Source organism: Phalacrocorax aristotelis, chromosome 25 (assembly GCF_949628215.1).
Source record: "Phalacrocorax aristotelis chromosome 25, bGulAri2.1, whole genome shotgun sequence".
Lineage (NCBI taxonomy): Eukaryota > Metazoa > Chordata > Aves > Suliformes > Phalacrocoracidae > Phalacrocorax > Phalacrocorax aristotelis.
Genome location: NC_134300.1, coordinates 2,864,096 through 2,891,278, shown reverse-complemented (window position 1 = coordinate 2,891,278; position 27,183 = coordinate 2,864,096). Strand labels below are relative to the sequence as shown.

General features: G+C 65.5%; 5 protein-coding genes across 7 annotated transcripts in view; 2 read left to right on the top strand and 3 right to left on the bottom strand.

The window, feature by feature from the left end:
* The first annotated feature begins 166 nt into the window (after positions 1 to 166).
* On the top strand, positions 167 to 3,594 carry RBM8A (RNA binding motif protein 8A). The gene is made up of 6 exons (XM_075074897.1): positions 167 to 275; positions 613 to 672; positions 918 to 995; positions 1,298 to 1,434; positions 1,703 to 1,839; positions 3,049 to 3,594. The coding sequence occupies exons 1-6, from the start codon at positions 209 to 211 to the stop codon at positions 3,092 to 3,094; spliced, it is 525 nt and encodes a 174-aa protein (XP_074930998.1). The 5' UTR covers positions 167 to 208; the 3' UTR covers positions 3,095 to 3,594.
* A 610-nt stretch (positions 3,595 to 4,204) lies between these two features.
* LOC142048184 (gonadotropin-releasing hormone II receptor-like) lies at positions 4,205 to 5,717 on the bottom strand. The gene is made up of 3 exons (XM_075074826.1): positions 5,229 to 5,717; positions 4,901 to 5,105; positions 4,205 to 4,701 (listed from the first exon to the last, which is right to left on the bottom strand). The coding sequence occupies exons 1-3, from the start codon at positions 5,715 to 5,717 to the stop codon at positions 4,205 to 4,207; spliced, it is 1,191 nt and encodes a 396-aa protein (XP_074930927.1).
* A 2,116-nt stretch (positions 5,718 to 7,833) lies between these two features.
* ANKRD34A (ankyrin repeat domain 34A) lies at positions 7,834 to 11,308 on the bottom strand. Its single transcript, XM_075074881.1, is given in 3 exon segments — positions 7,834 to 8,921; positions 8,923 to 9,782; positions 10,686 to 11,308. Coding segments are annotated over 2 exon segments (1,368 nt in total). The 5' UTR covers positions 9,720 to 9,782; positions 10,686 to 11,308; the 3' UTR covers positions 7,834 to 8,350.
* A 171-nt stretch (positions 11,309 to 11,479) lies between these two features.
* POLR3GL (RNA polymerase III subunit GL) overlaps positions 11,480 to 27,183 on the top strand; it is a 47,679-nt gene continuing 31,975 nt past the window's right edge. Inside the window, exons 1-8 of one of the 3 annotated variants that reach the window (XM_075074896.1) lie at positions 11,480 to 11,555; positions 11,880 to 12,016; positions 12,110 to 12,239; positions 12,772 to 12,840; positions 12,932 to 12,988; positions 13,072 to 13,145; positions 13,279 to 13,392; positions 13,463 to 14,023. In XM_075074896.1, the coding sequence (XP_074930997.1) occupies positions 11,897 to 12,016; positions 12,110 to 12,239; positions 12,772 to 12,840; positions 12,932 to 12,988; positions 13,072 to 13,145; positions 13,279 to 13,392; positions 13,463 to 13,549 (651 nt within the window). In that variant the 5' untranslated portion in view covers positions 11,480 to 11,555; positions 11,880 to 11,896 and the 3' untranslated portion in view covers positions 13,550 to 14,023. Of the gene's footprint in view, positions 11,556 to 11,770; positions 12,017 to 12,109; positions 12,240 to 12,771; positions 12,841 to 12,931; positions 12,989 to 13,071; positions 13,146 to 13,278; positions 13,393 to 13,462; positions 14,024 to 27,183 lie in introns of those variants that run through there. The other 2 variants (XM_075074894.1, XM_075074895.1) reach the window with 2 other exon arrangements.
* On the bottom strand, positions 16,992 to 20,510 carry TXNIP (thioredoxin interacting protein). Its single transcript, XM_075074996.1, has 8 exons — positions 19,926 to 20,510; positions 19,139 to 19,211; positions 18,897 to 19,044; positions 18,492 to 18,594; positions 18,110 to 18,366; positions 17,866 to 18,022; positions 17,620 to 17,768; positions 16,992 to 17,531 (listed from the first exon to the last, which is right to left on the bottom strand). Exons 1-8 carry the CDS (start codon positions 20,173 to 20,175, stop codon positions 17,499 to 17,501), a joined length of 1,170 nt encoding a protein of 389 aa, XP_074931097.1. The 5' UTR covers positions 20,176 to 20,510; the 3' UTR covers positions 16,992 to 17,498.

Here is a 27,183-nt window from a genome sequence, read left to right as displayed (position 1 = left end):
TGGTCCCCAGTATGGCCCCAGTTTGGGGTGGGGAGGGCCCCCGCCCTTCCCATCATGGCGGCGCAGGCGGGGCGGGATGCCTTGACCTCCCCAAGATGGCGGAGGGCGCTTCCGCCACACACCCTTCCCAAGATGGCGGTGGCGCGGCGGTACTTCCGGCGCGCTTCCCGGCGTGCAGCGCGGCGGCGGCGGCAGGGAGCGCGGCAAGATGGCGGACGTGCTGGACTTGCATGAGGCGGGGGGCGAGGATTTCGCCATGGACGAGGATGGCGACGGTGAGGGTGGTGCTGGGGGTGTCCCCCAACGGCCCGGCGCCCCCAACGGCCCCGGTCCGGTCCCCCCCTCACCCCTTCGGGCCCCCCGCCGGTCACAACCCGTCCCCTCCCCCTCTCTTCGGGGCCTCCCCGCCGGTCCCGCTCTGGTCCCCACCCCCCTTCGGGGCCCCGCCTTCGGTCTCATCCCGTGTGTGTCCCCCCTCTTCGGGGCTCCCCCGCCGGTCCCGGTCCCGCTCCCCCCCTCCCCCCAAGCCCCAGAACGGAGCCTGGCCCGGGACGGGGGGCCGTGCCTCTGGGTCCCCTGCCCGGTGCCGAGCCGCTCCCCTCTCGCCCGCAGAGAGCATCCACAAGCTGAAGGAGAAGGCCAAGAAGCGGAAGGGCCGAGGCTTCGGCTCAGGTGAGGCGCACCCGACGGCTCTGCCCTCCCGCCGGGGGCCGGGGTGTCCCCCACCCCTCGGGACCCCCCGGTTTGGGTTAAGCGCTTCCCCTGGAGTCGCTCGGAGAGCGGCCTGGTGCGAAGCCCCGGCCGTCTCGGTGCTTTGGGGGAGTTTTAAGTGGGTTTGTGGTTGTCTGGGCCCTGTTGTCCTCCTGAGCGATGTCACCAGTCGCCCGTTTCTCTCTCCCCCCCTCCGCCGTGCCCAGAGGAGGGCTCGCGGGCCCGTGTGCGCGAGGACTACGACAGTGTGGAGCAGGACGGGGACGAGCCGGGCCCACAGAGGTGTGAGTATCGCCGGAGGCACCTTCCCAGCCCTCGCTGTGGGCGCTTTACTGGAGGGAGGGGGGGTGGTGGGGGAACGTGGGGTCTTTGGCTCCGTATCAGGGTTCAGACCTCCCTGGGATGGAGCCTGTCCTGGCCTTGTGGGGATTTATCTCGGGTTAAGCCAAGAGCATTGGACTCCGGGGCTCCATCTCCCCTTCCTACCCTGCGTATGCCTCGCTCTGCGCTTCACCACAGCCTTTGGGGGGACCCCTTCCCTGAGACCCCTGCGCTCGGTGTAACTCCTACTCCTTTCGTACCGCAGCGGTGGAGGGCTGGATTCTCTTCGTCACGGGGGTTCATGAGGAGGCGACGGAAGAAGACATCCACGACAAATTCGCAGAGTACGGCGAGATAAAAAACATCCACCTGAACCTCGACAGACGGACGGGCTACCTGAAGGTAGGAGGGGGTGCTCAGCACGGCTGCGCTTGCCCCTCGAGCCTCCCGGCGGCTTTGCCGCCTCCGTTTTGGCTTAGGGGGTGTTTGAACTCATCTGTGTGGCAGCGGCTGAACGCGACACGTGCTTGTGTTTCCCCTTCCCCGGCTCTGCTGCGGAGGTGGGATCAAACAGGGCTTAGGGAGGGATTATTGCTGTGTCTGGCCCCTCACTGGCTGCCCCGCTGCCAGGGTGGGCTGCTGCTCACGCTCCCTCCTTCCTGCTCCGTAGGGATATACTCTGGTTGAGTATGAAACCTATAAAGAGGCACAGGCAGCCATGGAGGGGCTGAATGGCCAGGAGCTGATGGGGCAGCCCATCAGCGTGGATTGGTGCTTCGTGAGAGGGCCCCCGAAAGGGAAGAGAAGGTAAGGGCGAGACCTCGGCGTGCCGGGGACCGGCTTATCATAGAATCATACAATCCTTGGGGTTGGAAAAGACCTCTCGGATCATCAGGTTCAACCGCCAACTCAACACCACCCCACCGTGGCCTCCTAAACCATGCCCTGAAGTGCCACATCTACATGTCTTTTAAGTACCCCCAGGGACGGTGACTCCCCCACCTCTCTGGGCAGCCTGTGCCAGCGCCTGGTCACTCTTTGAGTAATGAAATTTTCCCTCGCACCCAACCTAAACCTCCCCTGATGCAGCTTGGGGCCGTTCCCTCTTGTCCTGTCACTGGTGACCTGGGAGCAGAGACCAGCCCCCCCCTCACTCCAGCCCCTCTCAGGCAGCTGCAGAGAGCGAGAAGGGCTCCCCTCAGCCTCCTCTTCTCCAGGCTAAACCCCCCCCAGCCCCCTCAGCCGCCCCCCAGCACACTTGTGCTCCAGACCCTGCCCCAGCCCCGCTGCCCTTCTCTGGACATGCTCCAGCCCCTCCAGGGCCTTCTTGTCCCAAGGGGCCCAAACCTGAGCCCAGCATTCGAGGTGGGGCCTCCCCAGGGCCGAGCACAGGGGCCCCATCCCTGCCCAGCTCCTGCTGGCCACACCAGTGCTGACACAAGCCCGGGGGCTGGTGGCCTCCTTGGCCACCCGGGCACTGCTGGCTCATGCCCAGCCGGCTGTCAGCCAGCACCCCCAGGGGCCTTCTCCGCCGGGCACTTCCCAGCCCCTCTGCCCCAGGCCTGGGGCGCTGCCTGGGGTTGGGGTGACCCAAGGGCAGGACCCGGCCCTGGGCCTTGTTAAACCCCACACAAGTGGCCTCGGCCCGTCGACGCAGCCTGTGTGGAGCGGGGGCAGGGGCACAATCCCCTCCCTCGCCCTGCCGGGGACGCGGCCCAGGGGACAGCCGGCTTTTTGGCTGCCGGCTCCCGGCCGGCTTTTCACCCCCCAGCACCCCCCGTCCTTGGACGCGGCCGTCCCGCCGACTCCTCGGCCACCCCGCAGCCCACCCGTCGCCCCCGTAGCTCCACGCTGTGGGTGGGGGTCCGTACACGGGGCCCTGGTGGGTGACATCACTTGTCCACTGATGACATCACTCCATCCTAGAAGGCCCCTAGATTAGAGAGAGTGAAATCGCTGCCTGGGGCTCGAAATACCCATAAACAACCCCCCGACACGCTCTGTCCTCTCTTCCAGGGGCGGGCGCCGACGGAGCAGGAGTCCGGACCGGAGACGCCGATGATGGATCCTCATTTCTACCTGCGCGTTCCACGTTTAAACTGGGAGAACTGGGAGGGAAACCGGGCGGGGTTTGTACGTGGGGGGCTGGGCATTTGGGGAACAGCTGGAGGAGTAAAACAGTTCATCGCTTCGGCAGTTTTGCTTCTTACAAGATTTTATTGTTTTCAAACAAGAAAACTTGGGTGAAGAAGCAATACCTGAGGTTGCCGGGGGTCGCTCTCACGCTGTTTGCGGCGGGAGCCGCCCCCGAGCCCGGTTACGTCTCAAACCGCGACGTTTTTAAGCATTTTTGTTACGCCTGCGAGTGACCTGGCGTTTTGGCCGCTCTTTTGGAGAGAAGTTGTTTTCTATCCCCCAGGCAAACGTTCCTTAAATCTCCTGAGGGGTTTATTCTGTTGACTTTACGTTTGCGCGTGAACTCGGCCTTTTAAATAACTCCGATTTTGTGTAAAATTGTCCTCTCGTTATTTGTTCTTAATTAAACGTTGTGCGAAGCTGTAATCGGGGCCGCGGGTCCTTCCGTGCCTCCTTGCTAAGTTTAGATTTGCCCAAAATCGGGCGATGTCACTGTCATGGCTGTCGATCTCGGGGCTGGTGGGAGCACAACGGATTAGCTGAAAAAGCCATTTTTTCCTTAAAATAGTGTTTGGAAGAGCCCCCTTTATTTAGCCGTGACAGCGGGCTTTGGCGTAGCTTGGCTCCGGTGGCGTTGAATTCTCCCCGTGCCCCCAGCGGAGGTGAGGGGGGCACATTTAAATTTTAAAATTCTTTTCCCCCCCCAAGGACGGCCCTGCGGCGTCTTTTTAAGGAATTTCTGCCCCAGATTTTGCCCTCTCCCTGGCTCGGGGGGCGCTTTGCTTCTGCCTTGGCGCCCCTCGCGCGTTGCCGGTGCCGTTAAACCCCGCCTGGCGCGGAAACGTGCCGGTGGCGCGGCAGCGCCGGCTGCGGTTAAACCATCCCCTGGCCCCGAGACAGGCTCCTGCTGAGAAAATAATCGGAGTTTATTGCTGAGCGGCTTTGTGGCGGCACAGAGCCCTCGTGTCTCCCCCCAGCCCGCCTTCAGGGGGTCCCCTCGCTCTGCCGCGGGTCCGGCCTGGCCCCCCCCGCCCCGTCACATGAAGCTCTCTGTCGTCGTCCTCCGGCACAGCTCGCACCTCCGTCCCGGCAGAGTCGCGCCCGCCATCACCTCCAGCTCGTGCTTTCCGGATCCCCCCGGGCTGCCGCCGGCTCTCCTGGCCGGCACGGCCGTCGTGGAGATGCGGAAGGAACCGGTGAGGGCGGAGGCGACCTCCTGCTCGTGCCGGCGGCGGCCGCAGCGGCACGCGCGCCACATCTCCCTGCGGAAATGCACCGTGAAGAGCCCGTAGATGAGCGGATCCAGGCACGTGTTGAAGAGGCCGAAGAGGAAGAGGATGTGGCTGAGAGACGGCGGCACCTTCTCCCGGGTCAGCATCTCGGGGGAGAACCAGTACCAGAGGCCCAGGAGGTAGTAGGGCGTCCAGCAGACGATGAAGGTCAGGACGATGACGATGGACATCTTGAGCGTGCGCATCCTGGCCCGTGGGATGTTGTCGTAGGACCGACGGAGCTGGATCTCCTGGGAGGAGGCTGCGGGGCGGAAACGGAGGGAGAGGGGAGGGAACACGTCGCCCGGGCATTAATTAAGAGCGCTGCGCTAACGAGCTGGGGAGAGGGGACCCGAGCGAGGGGCCAGACCCCCAGCAGGAGCACCGGGAGGTGAACAGGGAAGAGAAGAACCGAGCGGTGACGGGGAAAGGAGCGGCGCGGCCGCGGGCCGTGCTCTCACCGCGGGCGTCCTTCATCCTGCCCGAGATGGCGGCGAGGATGCGGCCGTAGCAGAGCACCATGACGAGCAGGGGCAGGAGGAAGAGGCAGGCGAAGGTGAACATGTTGTAGAGCGTCTCCTGCCAGTGCGCCCCGAAGCTGCCCACCGTCGCGCACTGCACGAAGCGGCGGGGCCGCGACCGGCTCACCGTGCGGAAGACGAACGCCTGCAAGGGGCCGTGGCGCCGTCAGCCTCCTTCCTCCACCGTCATCATCACCGTCATCCCGCCCCACCCGAGGCGGTGGCATCCCCTCCGAGGTCTCCCACCCCGCGGCGGGGGTTCGCCCACCTGGGGCAGGGCCAGCACGGCGCTGAGCGCCCACGCCGCGCACAGCATCGCCTTGTTCCTCCTCTGGGCGCAGCCCACCGCCAAGGGGTTGACGATGGCGGCGTGACGGTCCAACGCGATGACGACGGTGACGAAGGCCGAGGCGTACATGGCGGCCAGCTTGAGGAACATGAGCGCCCGGCACGCCGCGTCCCCGCCGTACCACTGCACGGTGACGTTCCAGGCGGCGTCCAACGGCATCACCACCACCGTCACCAGCAGGTCGGCCGCCGCCAGGTTGGCCATCAGGACGCGGACGCGGGGCGGACGCCGCCGCGGCGCCCGGGCCGCCGACCAGAGCACGGCACCGTTGCAGCAAGCCGAGGAGAGGAAGAGGAGGCACGTGATGGCCACCCGGACCTTGGCCGCGGTGGAGAAGGTCGGCAGCAGGATGGACTCCTCGCCGGCGCCCGCGCAGCTCCGGTTCCCCGCCGTCCCGGTGACGTTCATGCCGGCGGTGGCCGCCGCGGGGCTGGGAGCCCGGGGCCCGGCGCGGGCTCGTCCCCGGCTGCGCTGTCACCGCGGCGGGGCGCGGTGACGCCGAGCATCTTTCGGGTTTGCCCGGGTTCTCCCAGCGGGGTTCTGCTTCTCTGCCCCGAGTTTGGTCGGGTCTCAGCCCGGGGGGGACCCAGAGCGATGGTGCCCGCCCGGGTCCCCTCTTGTTTCCGAGGCCGGGGCGCGGTGCATAAAGGAGCCCGGGCTGGAGACAGCGGCCTCGTCCCCCCCTCCCCGAGGACCCCCCGGCTTGGGGAGCACCCAGGGGCTCAGCTCACCCCCAGGACCCCTCAGCACCCAGGGGGATGAGGCTGGTCACCCGTGTCCCCCAGCATCACCCCCTCGGTGTCCCCTGGCCAGCCTGGGCTCTCCTTCCTCCTCCTTCCTCTTCCTCTCCTGGGGAATAACCCTGCAGGGGTCAGAAAATCCCCCTTGTCACCACAGAGAAGGGGACAGCGAGGGGGTCCCGCGGCCGGCCCCGCTCCCCATCCTCGCGTCCCTGGGGGAGCCCTCCCCCCTCCTCCCCCTGCCAAGCAGCGGAAGATGAGGAGGATGAGGAAGAGCTGGGGAGGGATGCGGGGAGGGCCTGGCTGTCCCATGGGTGCTGCCCCCATCCCCAGCTGTGCCCCGTGACAGCTTCCTCCACCCTGGGACCCCCCTCCCCAGCGGTGTCCCCAGCACAGCCCCCAGCCCCTGCGGTGTGTGTCTGCCCCCTCCCCAGCACAGCCCCCAGCCCCTGCGATGCCCCCCAGCTCAGCCTCAGCCGTTCCCCATGGCAGTGTCCCCTCCAGAGGTCATCCCCCAACCCCACAGCAGCATCCCCCAACCCCACAGCAGTGTCCCCCAGCCTCACCGGTGCCCCACGGCAGCGTCCCCCAGCCCCAGCAGCGTCCCCAGGCAGCAGCAGTGCTCCACGGCAGTGTCCTGAGCCCAGGCGGTGTCCCCCAACAGCGTCCCCAGCCCTGGCAGTGTCCCCCAGCCCCACCAGTGCCCCCTGGCAGTGTCCCTCAGCCCTGGCAATGTCCCCAGGCGGCAGCAATGCCCCACGGCGGTGTCCTGAGCCCAGGCAGTGTCCCCCAGTAGTGTCCCCTGGCAATGTCCCCAGCCGTGTCCCTCAGCTGTGCCCCCCAGCCCTGGCAGTGCCCCCCCAGCCATGTCCCCAAGCCCCGGCAGTGCCCCATGGCAGTGTCCCCAAGGCCCAGCCGTGCCCCCCAGCCCCAGCCGTGCCCCCCAGCCCAGCGGTGACCCCCAGCCCCGGCAGCCCCTCCGCTGCGGTACCGCTCTGCAGTGCTGCCCAGCCGCGCGTGCCGCAGCCGGTGCCGCCAGCGCCCGGCACAGCCCAACCTCCCGCTGCGGCACAGGGCCAGCCTCGGCCTCTCCGGAGGCCTCGGGCTCCCTGCACCCCCCCACCCAGCGCTGGGGGGGCTGCGGTGCCCCCCGCCCCATGGAGGGGGTCCCTGCCGGCACCCTCGCCTCCCGCCGGGGCTGGGTCTCCCACCAGCACCCCCGTGGGGGGACAGCCCGGCGAATGTGTGGTCAGGTGGCCCCCTCCCACAGCCACACCGTGGCTCGGGACCCCCACATCTGCAGCCTCCTCCCCCCGCTCTGCCAGCAAGTGACATCGGGGTCCCTGTGCCCAGATGTGCTGGTGCCAGATGTGCCAGTCCTCATGTACCCCAGCGCCCAGATGTGCCGGCACCCAGATGTGCTGGTCCTCATGTACCCCAGCGCCCAGATGTCCCCCAGCGGCCAGATGTGCCGATACCCAGATGTGCCGGTCCTCATGTACCCCAACGCCCAGATGTGCCAGTCCTTGTGTATCCCGGTACCCAGATGTGCTGCCAGATGTGCCAGCCCTTGTGTACCCTGCCGCCCAGGTGTGGTGGCACCCAGATATGCTGGTGCCCAGATGTGCTGGCACCCAGGTGTGCCCAGATGTTTGGCCCCCCCATCCGTGCCCACAGCAAGCGGCCCCCCCCCCCCCCCCCGGCCTCCCGACACTCGGAGACCGGCTGAGCTGCGCTGGGGTCTTTATTCACCGGGACGCCAACAGCGTGTGCCCCACCCGGCCCCACCCTGGCACCCCCGCGCTGGGACCCTCCGCCCCAAAACAGGGGGGGAACCCCCTGGGGAGGGACCGGCGGGAACAGGGTTATTGCTCCCAGCACCCCGCCCCCAGCAGCGCCCGGCATCGGCGGGGACGCAGGCGCCCCCAAACGCGCGGCAGGTCGGGCAGTCGGCCACCGCTGCTGAGGTCTGCAGGGAAAAGAGCTGCTGGGAGGATGAGGAGGGAGCAGGAGGAAGATGCGGGAGAGCCTGAAGAGGTGGGGGGACGCCAGCTCCTGAAGGAATTTGGGGTCGTGCAAAGTTTCTGCCAATGGCAGCAATGGAAGAATTGTCATGTGCTCGCAGTCATCAGTAGGGTTCAGAGTAAACATCGCCACTGCCTGCACAGGGAGGCCCCACGCTGGCATGGGAGCAGCCGGGCAGGGACAGAGGCAGCCACCCGGGGTGGCCCCTTCGTGGGGGGGTCCCCGAGGACACCGGGAGCCGCTCCGGGTTTGAGGGGGGGACACGGGGAGGGGTCCCTAACTGCCCAGCTCTGGGGCCACACTGCTCTGGAAGTTGGCCAATTGCCGCATCTCCTCCGTCTGCATGGAGTGCCGGCGCAGCAGCTTGCGGCGTCCCTTGGGCGAGCCGGGGCCAGGGGGCCCGCGGGGGCCGGGGGGGTGCGGGCCAGGGTGCAGGGGGGGCAGGAAGCCGGCCCTCCCCGGGGCCAAGGGCTCCAGCAAGAGGGTGCCAGAGCCGCGACGCTCCAGCAAACCGGGTGGGCGCCGGCGGGTGCCCGGGGGGGACTCGGCGGCCGGCAGCGGCACGGCCGACGGCGCGGCACAGCGCCGGCTTCGCCCCGGGGACAGAGGCGGTGAGCTGGCCCAGGGGCGCCCCTCCATTTCGGGGGGATCCCAGCGAGGCGGTTTGACCCGCGCCGTTTCAGGGGCCGTGTTCCGGCGCGTCAGCGGCTGTGGGCAAGCGGGGGGCACCCGCTCGGCCCAGGCGGCCCCCGGCAGCCCCGCCGCCTCCCGCCCCTCCACGCTGTGCCGCCGCGGGCGCCCGCCCAGGCTCAGCCCCTCCATCCCCGCCACCAAACGCTCGGGGGGGGGGTCCCCGCGTCCCCTCCGTTCCCGGGGCCACCAACCCCCAGGGCTCCGAATTGAGGCGCTTCAGCGGCCGCCCCCGGGCGCGGGATGGCTCCGGTACGGTGGCGACCGGTGCTGGCGGCGGCGGGGGGAAGCAGAAGATGTCCCTCTCCTCTTCCTTCTCGCTGCCGGCCGGCGAAGCCGCCGTCCGCACCTCGATGTCGGAGGGCGACATGCAAAGCGCCGGCGAGCGTTTCTCCTCCAGCCCCGGTGAAGGGGGCGAGTTGAGGTATTGCCGGGTGGTTTTGGTCCCCGAGGGCGAGGTGTCGGTGGTGATGATGATCACCTCCTTCCCTCGGGCTTTGCAGGCGTCCAACAGCACCTGCAGCGTCTCCCGGTCCCCCTGGTTAATGGCGTAAACCAAAGCCGAGGCTCCGGCGTAATCGCGGGCGCTGGGATCGGCGCCGTGGGCCAACAAAACGGCGGCCACCGCCGGGCCGGCGCGTTCGGCGCAGGCGTGCATCAACGCCGTCTTGCCCGTCTTATCGGGTATGTTGGGATCGGCGCCGTTTTCCAGAAGGTACCGCACCATCCGCGGCTGCTCCGGCGGGTCGGCGTAGCCGGCCCGGCACGCGGCCATCAGCGGCGTCTGCCCGGCGGCGTTGCCCTCGTTGATGTAGGCTCCCCCTTCCAACAGGAGCCGGGTGAGACGAAATTTGCCCTGTGCCACGGCTCGCAGCAAGGCCGAACCGTCCGCCGGTAACATGGCTAAGCCGGGCGGCGCGGCGGCACCGGGAGGGTGGCGGACGGGGCTGGGCATCGCGGCGTTTAGGGCAGCGGGGCCGGCGGGTGGGTGCGCTGCTCCGGGAGCGTCGCCCGCTCACTGCAACGGGACATGGGGTGCGTTGAGGCCCCCCCGACCACCCCCCAGCAATCGGGCAGTGCCAGCTCCCTGCCTCGGTTTCTCCGCCTGGGTCCCACAGGGGATGGTTCCCATGGTATGGGGTCCCCCCCCAGCCTCCCTGCCTGCGGCTCTGCCCACCCCCCCCGCACCGGCCCCTGCCTGTGGCCCCCTTCCACGTCCCCATCCTGCTGCCTGTTCCCTCCTCCTGCACCCCCCTTCCCTCTCCTGCACCCCCTGCCTGTACCCCCCACCCCACCTGCCCCCTGACTCTATCCCCTCCTGCACCCCCCAAATCCCCTTCCTGCACCCCCTCCTTGCACTTCTCATCCCCCCGCCTGCACCCCCTGCCTGCATCCCCCTCCTGTGCCCCCTCTGCATGCCCTGCCCATGCCCCCCACCCCCTTCTGTACCCCCTGCCCACACCCCCATCTCCTCCTGCACCCCTTGCCCGTACTCCCCACCCCCTTCTGCTCCCCCTGCCCACACCCCCATCTCCTCCTGCAGCCCTGCCCGTGCCCCCATCTCCTCCCACAACCCCTTCTGCACCCCAGTCCCATCCTGCATCCCCCCTGCACCCCCTGCCCGTACCCCCCTCCCCTCCCGCATCCCTGCACGGTTCCCATGGTGACGGCAGCTCATCCTGCTCCTCAGCTCTCTGACCAGCCAAGAAAATGGGGGAGAAACCACCAACCCTCCCATTCCCCCCCAGTTCACCGGCCTGGCCGGCAGCTGTCCCCCCCCAGCAAGACCCTGGCTGCCACCAAGCCTGGGCCTGGTGCTCGGGGCTGCATCGTCCCCCCCCGGGTAGGGGGGACACCCCAGAGAGGGGACCCACCACCCCAGCCCCTCTCTCCCCCATCCCTCCTTCCCTTCCTCTGTTACCATGGTAACCGGAGCGTGGTATCCCCCAGCGACGGGTCCTGGTCCCAGATGCCCCGGGGATGGAGGTGTCGGGGACGTGGCTCGGTGGCCGCCATCCCGGCCCGCCGCCGGCGTAGCGGGGGGAAGGCAGGGGAGGTTATTTGGAGGGTTTTTTCCCCCCCTGCATTGCTATTTTTGGCAGCTGCTGGCGCGGGGAGGGCTGGAGCGGGATGAATCACCCACCGGCGCAGCCAGCCACGAACCCGCTGCGCCGAGCAGCCTGCGCGGGGGTGCGAGGGAGAGCCGCCATGGGGCCCAGCGCCGCAGGGCTGGGGGTCACGGGGCGGCGGGGCTGGGGCCCGTGGTGCAGCAGGGCTGGCGATCCGAGCGCAGTGGGGCTGGGGGGGTCTCAGGTCAGTGGGGCTGGGGGTCACAACGTAGGGGAGCTGGGAGCCATGGGGTTGCGGTGCTGGGGGTCACAGCACATCCTGGCTGGGGGTCACAACGCAGCTGGCCTGGGGGTCCCAGCACAGTGGGGTTGGGGGCCGTGGGGCCATGGGCAGTGGGGCAGCTCTGGGTCAGCAAGGCCACAGCGCTGGGGGGCTGAGACGCCCTGGGGCGGGGCCCCTCTGCACCCCCCCTTTCCCTTCCCCCTCATCCTCCCCCCGTTACCGCCCCCCACCCCATTCATTCCCTCCCGATTCATTCCCGCCCCAGCCCCATTCAGTCATTCATCCCTTCCCTCCGCCCCGCCCCTCGCTCCGCCCCCTCCTCTCTGACTGGCTCCGCCTCCAGCAAATCAGCGCGGCGCTGGAGCGCGCCCCGCCCCTTTCGAGCGTTGCGCAGCCGGAGCGGCGCCGGACGCACTTAGAGCGGCTGCGCATGCGCGGCGTGAGTACCTGGAGCGGAGGGGGTTTTGGGAGTGGGGGGGGCCGCGGCGTGTGTGACACCTCCCCCCCCCCCGTGTCCCCCCCGTGTCCCGGGGGGGGCTGCCCCACGCCGCCCACCCCCCCCGTGTCCTCCCTCGGGTTCCCCCACGTCGCCTGTGTCCCGGGGGGGCTCCCCCCCAGCCCCCCGCACCCCCCCGGCTGCTGCCCCCCCACCCCTCACGCCGTGTCCCTCCCCGCCCCCTCCCCAGCCCGGGGGGCCCCGTCCCCTCTCCCGAGCAGACGGGGGTCCGCGCGGCCCGCCTTGACCCCCGCTCGCCCCCCCCAGCGCCCCCCGGCCCCCCCATGGCGGCCCGCGGCCGGGGCCGGGGCCGGGGGCAGATGACCTTCAACGTGGAGGCGGTGGGGATCGGGAAGGGGGAGGCGCTGCCCCCCCCCACCCTCCAGCCCTCCCCCCTCTTCCCGGTAAGTCCCGTTTTGGTTTTGGGGGGGGGGGTCCCGGGGGTCCCGGGCGTGGCTGAGCACTGACGCACTCGCCGCACGGGTGCCCCCCCCCAGCCGCTGGAGCACCGGGCGGCCCCGCTGCCGGGGGGGGAGGAGGGCGAGTACATGCTGGCGCTGAAGCAGGAGCTGCGGGGGGCCATGAAGGGTCTCCCCTACTTCATCAAACCGGGGGCGCCCCGCAGAGGTACGGGGGGGGCCCCTGCACCCCCATGGGCGGGGGTGTGTGTGTGTGTGTGTGTGTGTGCCTGCCCCATGGCCCCCGCCCCACTGCCCTGGGGTACCTCTGCCCCCCAGCCCCGCCCTTGTCACCCCCCCCAGCCCCGTGATCCCCCCCCCCCAGCCCCGTGCTCCCCCCATCCCCACTGTTGTGACCCCCCCCCCCCAGCCCCGTGCTCCCCCCAGCCCCACTGTTGTGGCCCCTCCATGCTCCCCCCAGCCCCACTGTTGTGACCCACCCCCCAGTCTCATGATCCGCCCCCCGCCCTCTGGATCCCCCAGCCCCACTGTTATGGTCCCCCCACGCCCTCCCCCAGCCCCACTGTTGTGACCCCCCCCAGCCCCATGCTCCCCCCAGCCCCACTGCACCGGGCCCCCATCGCAGCTCTTCCCAGCTGGACTCCCTTGCACCCTTGGGTGTCCCAGTGCGGGTCCCCACCCAGACCCGCCCCCCCAGTGACCCCCCCCACCCCACTGACCCCCCCACCGGATTCGCCCAGATATCGAGCGCTACTCGGACAAGTACCAGATCTCCAGCCCTGTCGACAGCGCCATCGACTGGAACCCAGGTGGGGGGACGGGGGACAAGGGGGGGGGGACACACGGGGACTGGGGGGGCTGGCGGGGGGGCCCGATCCAGCCCCTCGCTCTGCCCCACAGACTGGAGGCGGCTGCCGCGGGAGCTGAAGATCCGGGTGCGGCGGCTGCGGAAAGGCAGTGAGTGTCCCTGTCCCCCCCCATCCCCCCCCGGGGCTGGGCTTTGCCCCCCGGGGGGGTGACGCCCCCTCTGCCCCCCGCAGGGACCACCATCCTCATCCCCAAGTCCAAGCAGCGGGTTGCGCTCGACAAGGAAGAGACCATTAAGAAGCTGGAGGTAACGAGGCCGAAGGCTCAGCCACGGTCCCACCCCCCCAAATGGGGGGGGGGGGGTCCCCGCTGGGTTTTGGGGTTGTCCCATCCCCGTCCCCCCCCCCACTGACACCACGGGGGCTCCCCTGAACCCCCAGAGCCTGGAGAAGAAGGAGGAGGAGGTGACGTCGGAGGAGGAAGAGGAGAAGGAGGAGGAAGAAGAAGGGAAGGAAGAGGAGGAAGAGGAGTACGACGAGGAGGAGCACGAGGAGGTGAGGTGGGGGGGTGACGGGCGCGGCCTGGGGGTGACAGTGGGACCCGCTGTGACCCCCCCATCCCCAGGAGACCGATTACATCATGTCCTACTTCGACAACGGGGAGGATTTTGGCGCCGACAGCGACGACAACATGGACGAGGCCGTCTATTGACCCCCACCCCCACCCCGTCACCCCCCCCCGGGGACCCCTGTCACCCCCCCCGGGGACGTTGGGGTCCCCTGTCACACACACGCCCCCTCCCGGACGCTGGGGACCCCTGTCACCCCCCCTCCCGCCTGCAGGTGGCACTGGTGCTCCAGGGATGGGGGGGGGGGGACACCAGAGTGCCGGCAGCTGGAGGGAGACCCCCCCCCACATTCACACACATGGGGAGCCCCTGCTGCCCCCCCAACTTGGGGGGGTGCCAGGGGGCTCCGGAGCGCCTGGGGGGAGGGAGGACCCCCAGCCTTGTCCCCAAACCAGCGGTGGGTGGCAGTGCCCCTGCCAGAGGTGGTTTTAGGGGTGACGGGGGGGCCCCCAAACCCCCCGGCCTCCCCCAAACCCCCCCCTTTTGCAGCAGCTTTTTAACACTTGGGGCTTTTTAAACTCATTTTGGGTGGATTAAAGTTGACTTTTGTATTCCCAGCTCATCCCATCTGTGGCTTCAAACCTTCGGGTCTGGGGGGGCGGGGGAGGGATAATGGGGTCCCCACACCCCGCGGGGCGACGGGGTGCAAATCCCCAGCTCTTGGAGTCAGGGGATGCAGCGGCACCACCTCCCCGTCTGCCCCCCCCCCCATCGTCCCTGGGCTGTGGCAGCAGCTCGGGGTTCTGGAGGGGGGCCGAGGGGGTTCAGGGGGTTCAGCCCCCCGCGTGGTGGGGGGGGGCCCAGCCCAGGTTAACCCCAGCAGCGCAGGCGCCAGGGCCGAGCCCCCCTCCAGCCCCCCGGGGGAGGTTGGTGCCTCCTTGAGGAACGGTGGGGGCGGGGCGCAGTGGGGTTTGAACTACCCCCCCAAACCCCCACCCTCTCGTGGGTCACCCTTGAGCCCCCCCAGTGGGGGCAGATTCCAGGGGCTGGAATCTTTCTGGAGGGGGACAGAAGGTGGGTTTTGGGAGGCAGAAGGTGTTTTCCGGGGGTGGGGGGAGGCCAGGCGGGGCCGCTCACGCGAAGCTCATGTGATGGGGCAGCCCCCCCCCCCCCCCCCCCCCCCGCCCCGGGCAAGGTTCCTTTTTATGGCCGGGTTTTGATCGCGGGGTAATAAAAATGTAAAAAATAAGAAAATAACCCCCACCCTGCCCGAACGCAGCGCCTCGCAAACCCTGACTTGCGGGTACGCTCCCCACCCCCCCCCCCCACTTCTCCCATGCCCTGGCCCCTGAGGGTGGCCGGGCCATCACGGGACTCCGGGAGGTGGTGATTTCCCATCTGGGGCCCCGGCGCTCCTGGGGGGCGAAGACATAATCCCACACGGGCACAAGGGGGGGGGGGCGGCCAGCAGCGGGGGGACCCCCCACAGAAGGGGCTTTGGGGGGGGGGGGGGATGCCCTGAAACCTTGGGGAAAGACTTGTGGGGGAGGGGTTTGGCTGCCCCCCTCCCCCCGCCCCGGGGCGGTGCACGCGCGCGGCGCGTGGGCCGCCTCCTGCTCCCGCCCTGGTGGCTTTACTGCCCACGCAGGAAGGGGGGGGCTGGTTTTGGGGTCACCCGTGCCTTGGCGCACCCCATGAGTCGGTTCCGGGGGGGGTGGGGGGTGTCCTGGCCCCTCCGCCCCAGCCCGATGGGGCAGGGGCCGGCTCCTGCTGCGCCCCACGCCTAGCATCGCCCCCCGGGGGGGCCCCCGCTCTGCCCCCCCCGCCCCCGGCCGGACCTTTGGCCCAGTTGGCGCAGGTGGGGAGGGGGGCGCCTGCGCTCGTCCCGCCCCCCCCGGGGATGAGAATGGGGTGCAGGTTTTGGGGGGGGGTGTTGTGTGATGGCAGCTGCACCCCCACCCAGCCCCCTCACCCAGCCCCCACCTACAACCTCCACAATTCCCCCAGAGCCCCCCAGCCCCTTCCAAACCACCCCCAGACCCCCCACAATTCCCCCAGAGCCCCCAGCCCCTTCCAAACCACCCACAGACCCCCCAGAGCACCCACAATTCCCCCAGAGCCCCCCAGCCCCTTCCAAACCACCCACAGACCCCCCAGAGCACCCACAATTCCCCCAGAGCCCCCAGCCCCTTCCAAACCACCCACAGACCCCCCAGAGCACCCACAATTCCCCCAGAGCCCCCCAGCCCCTTCCAAACCACCCACAGACCCCCCAGAGCACCCACAATTCCCCCAGAGCCCCCAGCCCCTTCCAAACCACCCACAGACCCCCCACAATTCCCCCAGAGCCCCCAGCCCCTTCCAAACCACCCACAGACCCCCCAGAGCACCCACAGTTCCCCCAGAGCCCCCAGCCCCTTCCAAACCACGCACAGACCCCCCAGAGCACCCACAATTCCCCCAGAGCCCCCAGCCCCTTCCAAACCACCCACAGACCCCCCCGGAGCACCCACAATCCCCCCAAACCACCCACAGACCCCCGCAGAGCACCCCACAATCGCCCCAGAGCCCCCAGCCCCTTCCAAACCACCCACAGACCCCCCCCAGAGCACCCACAATTCCCCCAAACCACCCACAGCCCCCCCAGACACCCCACAATTCCCCCAGAGCACCCACAGACCCTCCAAACCACCCACAGACCCCCCCCAGAGCACCCACAATTCCCCCAAACCACCCACAGCCCCCCCAGACACCCCACAATTCCCCCAGAGCACCCACAGACCCTCCAAACCACCCACAGCCCCCCAGAGCACCCCACAATCCCCCCAAAGCACCCACAGACCCCCTCCAAACCACCCACAGCCCCCCCAGAGCACCCCACAATTCCCCCAGCGCACTCAAGTCCCCCAGAGCACCCACAGCCCCCCACAGACCCCTCCAAACCACCCACAGCCCCCCCCGCCCGAGCACCCACAGCCCCTTCCAAACCACCCACAGCACTCCCAACCACCCCAGGCCCCTCCAAACCACCCTGAGCACCCCCAGCCCCCCCCACCCAGCACCCAAAGACCCCCCCCACCTACCGCCAGCCACCCCACCCCACCCCTGGCCCCCCCCCCCCCCACTCCCCCGGCCCAGCTCGCTCTGCCCATACTTGGCCAGGAGCAGGGCTGACCCTTCACCCCCTTGGCCCCCGGCCCGGGCACGGCGCCGGGACCCCCGGCACCCCGCCAGCACCCTGCTGGGACCCCACCGGCACCCCCCCGCCACGGGCAGGGAAACCGAGGCACCGACCCGCACGCGCCCGGCGCCTCCGATAAGGGACCCGCGGGCGGCCGCTGCGGCGCCGCCGCGATAAGGGTGGGGGGGGACACACGTGGGGCTCCGCAGGCCGGGGAAACCGAGGCACGGCTGGAGCTGCGCCCAAGCCCCCCGCCGCCGCCCTTTTTACCGTCAACTTTCACCCACATCCCCCAAAAAAGGGCTGGATTGGGGGGGGGGGAGGGGGGGAAGGGGGGCAGGAATCCCCCACCCCACGCCCGCCATCTCCCCGCGGCTCCATCTCCCCAAACCACGCTCACACCGTTATTCCAACAGTACAAAACCAGGTTTTATTGGTGTTTTATTTCCCCTTCCCCTCCCTCACCCCCAGACCCACTTATAAAACAGTACAAAAGGGACCGGCCGCCGAGCGGCGAGGCCGGCCAGCCACCGCGCACCCCTCCGGCCCGCGGCCCGGCGCTCCCCGTCTCTCGGCGGCTGGGTTTCACCCAACGCCCGCTTGCTTTTTAAAGTCTCTTTAGGCCGGGACGCGCCTCTCCTCTGCCAAGGCTCCGCGCCCGAGGCCTCCCCTGCTGCACCGCCACGGCTGGGGCGAGTTTGCGGCGCCCGGAGCCACGCCGGGGTTTTCCTGGGCTCAGCCGGCGCGCGAGGGCACGCACACGTTAAGAACTGAGGCTCCCTCGGCCTCTTCCACGCTCGCTCCTCCCGCAGCCGGGGTCGGGAGCGAGGCCCGCGTCGCCGCCGCTCGGCACATCCACACAGCGCGGGGGAAAAAGGAGCGGGAGAATAACGTTTCCGAGCGGGCGCTCGCTACACGTTGTTGTTGGCGACGCAGGGATCCACCTGTCGGGGGGGAGACGGAGGCCGTTAGGTGCTTCAAGACTCAATCCCGAGCCTAAAACCTCACCCGAGCGTCCGTCTCGGTTCTCACCTCGGCGTAGGTGGGCGGCGGCATGAACTTGAACTCGGGCGCGTACATGAAGATGGGGCTGTCGAAGCTGTCGGAGTCGTCCAGGAGGGGCGTGGTGGGGCTCTCCAGGCGGTGGTCCTCGGGAACGATGTCCAGGTAGCACGGCGGGGCTGTGAGGGGCAGAGGGAGCCGTGAGACCCCCCGCCGTCCCCCAAAACACCCGCCCTGACCCCCCCCCCCTTGCTGTCACTGTTTCCCCTCCCTCACCTTCTGGAGCATCGGGGAGGTTCAAATCCACCCAGCTCATCTCGGAACTGGTCTGACTGGCCATGCTGGAGCTGCGGCTACCGATGCCCGAGCGGCTGCCGATGACGAGGGGCAGCTCCAGGATGATCTTCTTGGAGCCGGGGACGCTGACGTAGATCTGCGAGGGGCGAGAGAGGCGTTTAGGGGGGAGGTCGGGGAGCGGGAGGGGAGCCGGGCGCCCGCAGCCATGAGCCGAGCCGCTCACCTGCAGGAAATACTCCACGCGCAGGATGTTGCAGCCCAGGATGGAGGGCTTGAGCTTCTTGACGCGGATGGTTTTGCCGCGCCACGACTCGGAGGTGCCCGAGATGATGTGGTTGCCTCGGACGCAGGAGAGTTTCTGGGTGAAGACCTTGGTCTCGCCGTTGGCCAGGTAGGTGTGCTTGGCGACGATGGCTGCCTTGGGCACCACGATGCGGGAGCACGTGTTCTCGAAGTCGGCGTTGATGCAGATCTCGTCACCTGTGAGAAGAGGGGGGGAAAAAACCCAACCCAACGGTTACTAACGTCGAGGAGGGTCCCGCCGCGCTCCTCTGGCCGCGCACCCCCGCCGCCCCCCTCTCCGAGCGCGGAGGACGGGCTCCTACCTTCACAGAAGCCCTTCCTGTCGATCTGGGCGCTGACCGACACGCGGCCGTCCGGGATGAACATACAGGACACCTTCTTCTCCTTCTTGGCAGCCACCGGCGACTGCAGGGGAAGGGGAGCGTCAGCCAGGCTGTCCCGCTCCCCCGCCACCCCTCTTGCTTCGCAGCGAGACCTTCCACTTCCCCCCACCCCCGAGGCTGGAGCCTCTCGCAGAAAAGCAGAACAAGCGCCTCGCTTGTCTCTCAGGGTGCGTTTCCAGGAGTAACTGGGGCTTCTTAATAACTAAGTACTTAATCCCCGCTCAGTGAGAAAGCCTATTAGGGGGGTCTTAGCACCCAGAGGTCGGCCCGACCCCCAGCCCGGGGCTCTCCCTACCCCGGCCACGGGCGGGAGGCAGCGCTCACCAGCAATTCTGGCGTGTTCACGTCAACTGGATCCATCACCTCGAAGCATTTCTTGATCTCCTGCGTGGGGACGGAGGGGCGCTCCAGGAAGGCCTTCACCCAGTAATCCACACAGCCGTACTTCCCCTTGAAGGTAGTTCCCAGAGGCCTGCGGGACGGAAAGAGCTGCTCGTTAGACACGCCTGAGGCCGCAAAAAGAGTTTTCCAGGGCGATCCAGAGGCAGCGTCCGTCTCGTACTCACCCCTGGGGAAGCTCGAATCCAAATTTGTACTCGTAGGTGTTGCCAGGTCTCAGGATTACAGAGCCGTCCCCATCTGGGAGAAGAATAAAGAGGAAGGGAAACGTCAGCTTCCGCAGGTTTGTCCTTAAGCATCATCCCCTGTTCTGCTTACTCAGGCGGCGACGAAGCACAGCCTTGAGCTGCCTCGGCTCTTCGCCAAGAGCCTCAAGAAGAGCCCGAGAACTTGGTGTCTCCTCAAATCAGGGAAGTGCCGCCCATTTAAAGTCTCACTTCCCCTTTCCAACAACCCCTTGCGAAGCTGGGATGCCGCGTTCCGCACCGCTCCGGGCCCCCTCACCACAGGCCGGTGCCGCTTTGCGGGGGGACGTCACGTTCCCCCCTGTTATCGCCCAGGACACCTCAAATCCTCACCTCTCGCCCTTCCCCGGAGCCAGCCCAAGGCAGGGCTCCTTGCCGCTCCCCGACCACCACCACGGATCGAGGGGCACCTCCTGCCCCCCAACACCTGCCCCCTGCGCCTGGCCGAGCTCGCCTAGGCTTTTGAGCTTGACTTAGCCAAGCCTGGCTGGTCGCAAGTTTCACCAAATCGTCTCGTTTTTCCCAAAACTCAGGCAACATCCAACCCCGCCTTCCTCCGAGCCCCAACACCGGCGACTCCTCGGAGCCGGCCCACTCGAGGCGCACCCCCAAGGGGACGCAGGCACGGGCTCCAGCCTCCGAGAGGCCCACGCTGCCGGTTGACGGGGGGCTTCCAAGCCCTTCCCTTCTCCCAGCCCCAGCCCCTCACCGGTGGGCTGCTCCTCCAGCGTGAGGACGTCCTCGAAGCGCAGGTACTCCACCTCCTGCCTGCACTGCTGGGGGCCCTTGGCCCAGTTGACTTTGGCCACCCCGCAGGCCAGCACCTTGACGGAGCTGACGCGAGTCACCTCGGCCACCTCCACCAGCACACGCCCGGCCACCTTCTCCCCGCTGCAGTAGACCTTCTCCGGCTCGCTGAAGGTCATCATAAAGGTCTTCACCTTCTTGAACATCACCATGGCTGAGGCGAGAGGTGGGGAGACGCTCTGGAGAAAGTGCGCAGGGCGAGAGCAGTGAAGTATTTTTCCCCCTGAAGAGGAAAAAAAACCCTCGGAGCGGGCTAGTTTCAGTCAGAAAGTGCGATTTAAGGCTTTGTTTCCCCGGGGTTGAAGGCGATCAGCGGGACAGCCCGCTCCTCAACACCCGTCGCTCTCACGGCTCTGAGCTCGGCCCCGCCGCCCGCGCCCCTTTTATAGCCTCCGCCGCCCCGCCCCGCCTCCCGCCCGCGCCTGTTGATGCCAGCGGAGCCACGCCGCGGGCGCGTGGCCAGGCGTGCTGCTCGCGTGATCAGCGCTCCCATTGGCCGCCGCTGCCTTGTTTACAGCCTGGCTGGCCAATCAGCGCGCCGGGTGCGGAGCGTGGACAGCGTGTGAAGGAGAGGCGAGCGTGTTCAAGGGTGAGGAGGGTGGGGTGGGCGGGGAGGGGGGATAGAGTGACAGCGCGGAGGACCAATGGGAAGTGAGGACGGGCGGCGGCGGCGGCCAATGGCGAGCAGGAAACGGGATGTAATGTTCTCAGGCAGGAGGGGGGGGGAGCCGCCTTGGGGCGGGTGCCGTTCCCAGTTCGGGACCCACGCCTGTGCTGGGTGAACTGGGAGCGGCTTGGCAGGGCTTCTAGTGCCCCCCCCTCACCCCTTTGGGGGCTTTATGTCCCCTTCCTCAGTCCCCCCCCCCCCCCCCCCGCCCAGGGCAGCTTGGGGGCATTTCCACAGGCCCCCCTGCCTCCCCTCAGCCGCACCTGAGGCGATTCGTCAGCCCCTGGCTGTGGTACCCCCCCTTCCCCCCGCGTTATTTGAGGTAAAAAAGGAGGGATTTGGAGTAGGGGATCGAAGCTTGACCCTAAGGGCCTTTTGCCATCCTTCTGGGTGCCATGGGGGGGCCTTTCCACAGCCCCCCCCCTCCGACCCCCCGGTGGGGGACCCGCACTGCCTCCCCACCCACCGTGTTTTTGGGGACCCTTCTCAGGAAAAAAAACCCTCAAGGTGCTGTCACATCACTAAAAAGGCAGCGTGACACCCCTTCCCCCACGCTCCGGGATCCTTCGAGCCAGCGTCTTGAGGCGGCGGGGGGGGGGGCACACACGAAATGACACACAACAAAATAAGCTGGTGAGAAAACGTGAGGCAAATGTTTATTTATAAGATCGTGGTGTCTAGATGTTTCTCGCCCTTCACCTTAGAAAACAGGGGACTTTTCTTCGTCGGCAATGTCATTCCTTGGCCCTTGGATTCCTTGGAAAGGTGAATAATCCCTGTGATCTAAGGGAGGACAAACAACCACGTCCTTCTATAATCGGTGCCCAGGGCAGGCCCCTCGCCCCTCTTTTCCAGCCGGGATGTGGGGAGTGGGGACAGTTACCTTGTCCCCGTAAGGGCCTTTCGACTCAGAGGAACCCTCAAATTTTCCTTCCCAGATAATTTTTGCTGAGCATACATTCCTTCCTCCGGGGTGGGGGCCATTTTGCCCTTGGTGTTTTTAAAAGCTGTTAATGCTTTTTGTGGTTCAGGAAAACATGGGGAGTGGAGGAAATGGGGAAAACAATATCTTTGGAGCCACCCGAGAAAGCAGGAATGGAAAATGGGGGGCTTTCAAGAGCTCCCCACCCCGAACGAGGAAAAGGGATGTGGTTTTTGTTAAGGAGTTGTCTCTGTTGTCCTTTGGAGCTTGTTTGTCCATGTGTTCCTGGCACACACCGTGCTTTTCTTTCTCTGCCATCCTTTCCTTCCCCTGAAGTTTATTCACACCTGTTAGCATAAACCGATGAACCGGCCAGATAAACTGTACGATGTAAACTGTCCGCCTGCCAAACTGCGGGACAAATTTCCTTACTGGGAGAGAATTGTTTCACAATTCGGTACCTAACGGAGGAACTGCACCTTTTCCTGCCGCCTCCGGGCCCGGCGAGCTGGCCCCATTGTCTCTCGTGGCACGCTAGGCAGAAAAGGTGCTGGATTAACAAAGAATCGCGGATTTGTTCTAATTTGTCAAAGCGAGGAGAGCCTTGCTGGCTATGGGGTATCTGATCCCAAAGATGCCAGCTTGGGCCTGTGCCCAGCGCTCCCTTAGGAGCCGTGTTTACGCTCTCCCTCTCCGGTTTCCCTCGGTGCCCGTCTTTCCAAGGAACACGTACCCAGCCCTGGCTGCTCGCGCTCGCACAGTGGAACGCATTCCAGCTGTGTCAAAGGACGATCGAGTCCCGAGCCAAAGAACTCGCCATGTCCGAGGCATGTTCCACCACCCCAAACCTCTCCAAATTTTTCTTTATCTGTCCAGCAGCGCTTGCCCTTTGCTCTCCTGACCCTTATCCAGCTGGAAATGCCTCCCTGGTCCTTCTGCAGAAGGAGCAGCTGTCATTTCCTCAGGGTGGAGGCTTGGTTCACAAGGTTTCCTATGCAAGCAGCACCCTAGTTTAAGCAAGGGTTTCAGAAATGTTTAGGAATTTTAGCCTGTGAAAACGAGACCTTCAAAATGTCACGTCTCCTTCAAAACACAAGAGCGTCAGGAGAGAAGCCGCTTGCGCTTCGGGGCAGAGACCAGCTCTTGGGGGCTTCCTTGCGCCAATAAGCAGTTATTTTAAGGCGTTTGCCCCCCGCTTGGCTCGTTTCCCACGGGGATCGTGGTGCTTTTCGGATCCCTCTGGCCCTGGCTGAGAGCAAAGCTACGGCTGAGGGCGTCCCGAGCCTCGTCCTCTCCTGGCGTGCCTAGCCGGGGGCAAGGGGCAGCAAGGGCAACTGCATGACTAACCTTGTGTGCTGGGGATAACTCAGTTTAAAACCGGCAGGGTTGGGCTTGAGTGAGAAACCAGGCCCTGAGGTGACTCACCAAGAGCCCAGGCTGGCGCTTGGGTCGCGGGGAGAGGGTTGGGTAGGGCAGAAACCTGGCAGGGCAATAACTTTCAGAGTCATACTCCGTGCCAGCCGTGTCGTGCCTTGTTGGCAGCTACCCTTCTTCCCATCATCTGAATCTTGCTTATAATAAAAACCTGATGATTATAAAACCCTGGGTTTTTTTCCTGATCTATGTTATCAGGAGCCACTGCCTCTTGCTGGCCGGAGAATCCACGTTGCCGTCGCGGCAGGCTGTCCTTTGCCCCGTCTATCAAACAGCCAGCTGCCACCCCTGAACTGCAGGGGATCTGGTGGGTGCCTGCCGCAGGCTGCAGCCCTGGGGCTTCTCAGTGCTGTTTTTGCTGTTTTTTTCACCATATATGGTTGCTTCCAGCAAATTCTAGGCGGGGAAGAGAGGGACGCGAAGGGATGTACAATGGCCCGAGCGAAGGGACAGAGCGTGCCTGTTATGCAGTTGAGCAGGAGCCAGGGCGGAAAAGGCATTTCCTTTGGTGAGATTGTTTGTCTCCAGGGAACACAACAAATAAACCCCACGCTGATTGCATTGGGTGCATCTCGCTGCAGCCGGAAAACGAGGGACTGTGGGACTCGGGTGGCTCCTGGAAAGTCCCCGCTGTCCCATGTTCGTGTTTGGCTGTGGCTACGGGAGTGATTCAGTGGCAGAAGCGGCTGCCTGAGATTTCTAGGTTTGAAAGCAGGCGGCGAAGCAAGGCGAGCGGCTCCGTTTCGGTTTCTAAATTAAAAGACCAGTTTTGCTGAGGGCGTTAAGGTTTGCAGTGCCTGGCTTGAGGCAGAGGAGCCCAGCACCGCGGGGCCGCTGGAACACAGCGGTGTTCCGCAGGGATCTCCTGCCGGGAAGGGGTTGGAAAGCTCTCGGTGCAGGTCCCCGTTAGGGGTGTCCAAAATCAGCCTTTTTTTTGCTGCTTTTATCTGCAGTGGTGGCTCATGTCCTTGCTGCCTGTGCTTCGGAGCGCTGTGCAGGCTGTGTACTGTCTTGAAATGCTTCATGGCACAGATCAGGGTCCCCTTTTCCCCTTCCCCATCTCCGTGGAACGGGGTGAGTCCTCTCAGGGCTTGGGCGCGAGGACTTTCCCCCCGGAGCCCCAAGTTTCCAGCTCCTGCCAAGGAGTGGGACATGAAAGCTCTCCCTGACAGATGGTTCTTTTGCCGTGGTGGGATTTCTTAACTTCTTGTCTGGCCAGATTGTGTGTTTGCAACAGGGGTAGGGGAAAGCCAGAGCTGAGCGTCAACAGCCTATGACAAGAGACTGAACTCAGTCATCCATAAACAAGGAGGAATTTGATCTCAGGGTTTGGGAAGTCTTGTCTCTTGTCTTATCTGCTCTGGGCAGGAAGACTCGGTTGGGTTGGCTTGTTCCTCCGGCTGGGAGAGCGTGACCCCTCCTGGGCTCCAGACGCATGGCAGGGCCAGCCAAGTCCCCTGCTCCCAGCTCCGTTGGCCAAGCCTTCCTCTTCTAAAACAACAAATCTCTTTGCCAAACCAGTCCGCTAGGTCCTCTTTGTCTTTGGTGTCAGCTGGGTTTGAAACATGTTGTTATGAAAGGAGGAAAAAGGTTCATAAAGCAAAAGATTGCCTGAGTTTCTGTCCCTGCTCCACCCAATTGTCCTTTGAAAGGCCCCATCCGGGGCCGCAGGTGGTGGAGAGAGCACAGAAATGAGGAAGTTTTCTGACTTTTCGGCAGCCAGAGCTACTCTGAGGCTGCCGGCCCGTGTGCCCGGGGGCAGGGGCTCCTCACCGGCAGTGCTCGCCCCGACCACCAAGCTCCCTCATTTAGAGAACCAGGTTGGGTGGCTAAATTTGAGGAGGGGGGAGAAACCCCTTCAGCCTCACTGATGTCGCAGGCGACGAGGCCAGGTGAGGGAACCTCTCTGGGAGCAGTTTGTGGTGTTTGGGGTCCCCGCTGCGGAGCTGATGACGCCGCCAAAGCCTCCTCATACTTTGGGTTGGGTGGACATCTAGAGGCCCGGCCAGGAATGGCACAGGAGTGATTTTCATCCACCCACCCACGCGGGCTGGTAGTTTGGATTAGCTGGTCAGGGGACTAAAGATACTGGTGTACTTGTCCTGTCCGTCCTAACGACAAAGTTTAAGAGGAGGCAAGCGGAGCTGCCTTTCAGTTTGGCTGCTATGAGCCAATTTCTCGTGTTTTGAGCATTCTGCTTGTGTATTGGCGAAGGCGAGAATGAGTGTTAATCTGTGTGCGCTCACAAGGAGGAGGAGGAATGGCTGGAAGAGGCTGACAGGCTTTTCCCCCCTCACGAGGACAAGAGGAGGCTGGACCTCCAGACCATCTGCTGCCCAAATACCACTGACACCTTATTTCTTTTGTTTCTGTGATTTGGGGTTATTTTTGATGCCAATCGAGGAGGAATGCGAGGAGGAACCGGTTTCAGCCACGCTCCCTGTTCCCGGTCCCTGCTGGTGATGCCGCTCAAGGCATTGGCGTTGCGGACGTGAGGAAGCCAAATCTAACCCTGAACCTTGCGGAAGAAGTTCTCGCCTCGGCCTTAACACCTTGCTGACAAAACACGCCGGAATCTGGCAGGAAACACGCCGAGGAAAGCTGCGCGTTCGGGCGGCTTTTAAACCAGCGCCACCATTCTGGAGACCCTCTTCCGATGTGGGCAGCTCTGGTTTGCAGGTTGGAAGCTTGGCAGCTCCAACCTCCACAGCTGTGTGCCCTCGCTGCTGCACCAGGAGCCGGCAGATGTGGCCGCCTCTGGTCTGGTTTGTGGTTTATCTGGCTGCTAATGAAGATTTGGGTTTGGCTACTACACCTCAGGCCCCGAGGCCTTGGCATTTCTCTAACTACCAGAAATCAGAGTGAGATGGGATGTAAGAGGAGCGGATTGTCCCAGACATCTCGCACCTTCCTGCGAGACCTGGCGCTGGCTGCTGTTGGGAACAACCTACTGGGGCAGGGAAACCCCAGCGCTGATCCAGGCTGGAATTCCCTTGCTCCGACTGCCCAGGTTGGCCGTCTGGATGCAGAACGGCCCAAACTGGGCTCGCTTTTGAAAACGCTGGCCAGTGTTGCCGGTGTCCTTTTTAGCAGGTGACATATGCTAGGAAACTGAAGGGCTGGATCCAAAGTCTACTGACGTCAGTGGAAATACTCTTGGTGACATCAGTGGGGCTTAGATCCACGCCAACTTTCCGCCTCTTTATTTCAGACTGCAATCTGTAAGGGGTAGAAAGGTCTCCCTTCTGCTTACAGACTTTAGCACCTCTTTGAAAGGTCTGGCTTCCTCGGCCACTGTTAAGTCGAGGATGCAGAGCGCAGAACGAGCCGGAGAGCAGGCGCAAACCCGTCCAACGCCGCGCACGTTCCCTCCGCGCTGCTGGACCCCGGCCAGGCTGCGGCTCGGGTTTAGGCGTCTGCACCGCGTCTAGGGGAGGCGTCAGCCTTGGCTGTGACGTGCTGTGACTCCCCAGCGCCCGCTCCAACCACAATCAGAGCTTCAGGCCTCCGCGAGCTGCTCGGGGCGGTCCAGCTCAGAGAGCTCTGGCCAAAGTCCTCTCTTTGAGGTGTGTCTGGATGATGCTCTTAGTCATACGGTTTAGTTTTAGGTGGTCCTGCAAGGAGCAGGGGGTTGGACTCGATGGTCCTTATGGGTCCCTTCCAACCAGAGATGTTCTATGAATCTCCTGGGCTTTGGGGTTTCTCAGGTGGATGATGTGTCAGGGGTCTCGAACCCACCTTTCCTGCCATGCCCGTGTGCCCAGGGCTCGCACAGGATCACCTCCACCACCTTCAGGTCACTGGTGGGCCCTGGGGACTCTTCTGTCCCCATTTTACGTCTGTGGAGGGACCAAGAGGCTGGATCTAGGGGGCGAGAGTGGTCCCGCTCACCTGCAAGGGTCATCAGCAGGCGAGATCCTCGTCTCTCTGTTAGGAAAGCTACCCTTTCCCCATGGCATCCTTGTTGATGGGCTCCGTTGGCCAAAATCTAAAGGACAATTATATTTTGCACTATAAAATCTGTCCCCGCGGCGTCTCCGTGACACTGTTTCTGGCAGTCGTGTAGCATCGCCGTGTGCTGGTTTCGCACCCTGAGAGCGGCTACCTCGGATTACCGAATCAAGTCAATCCCATTTC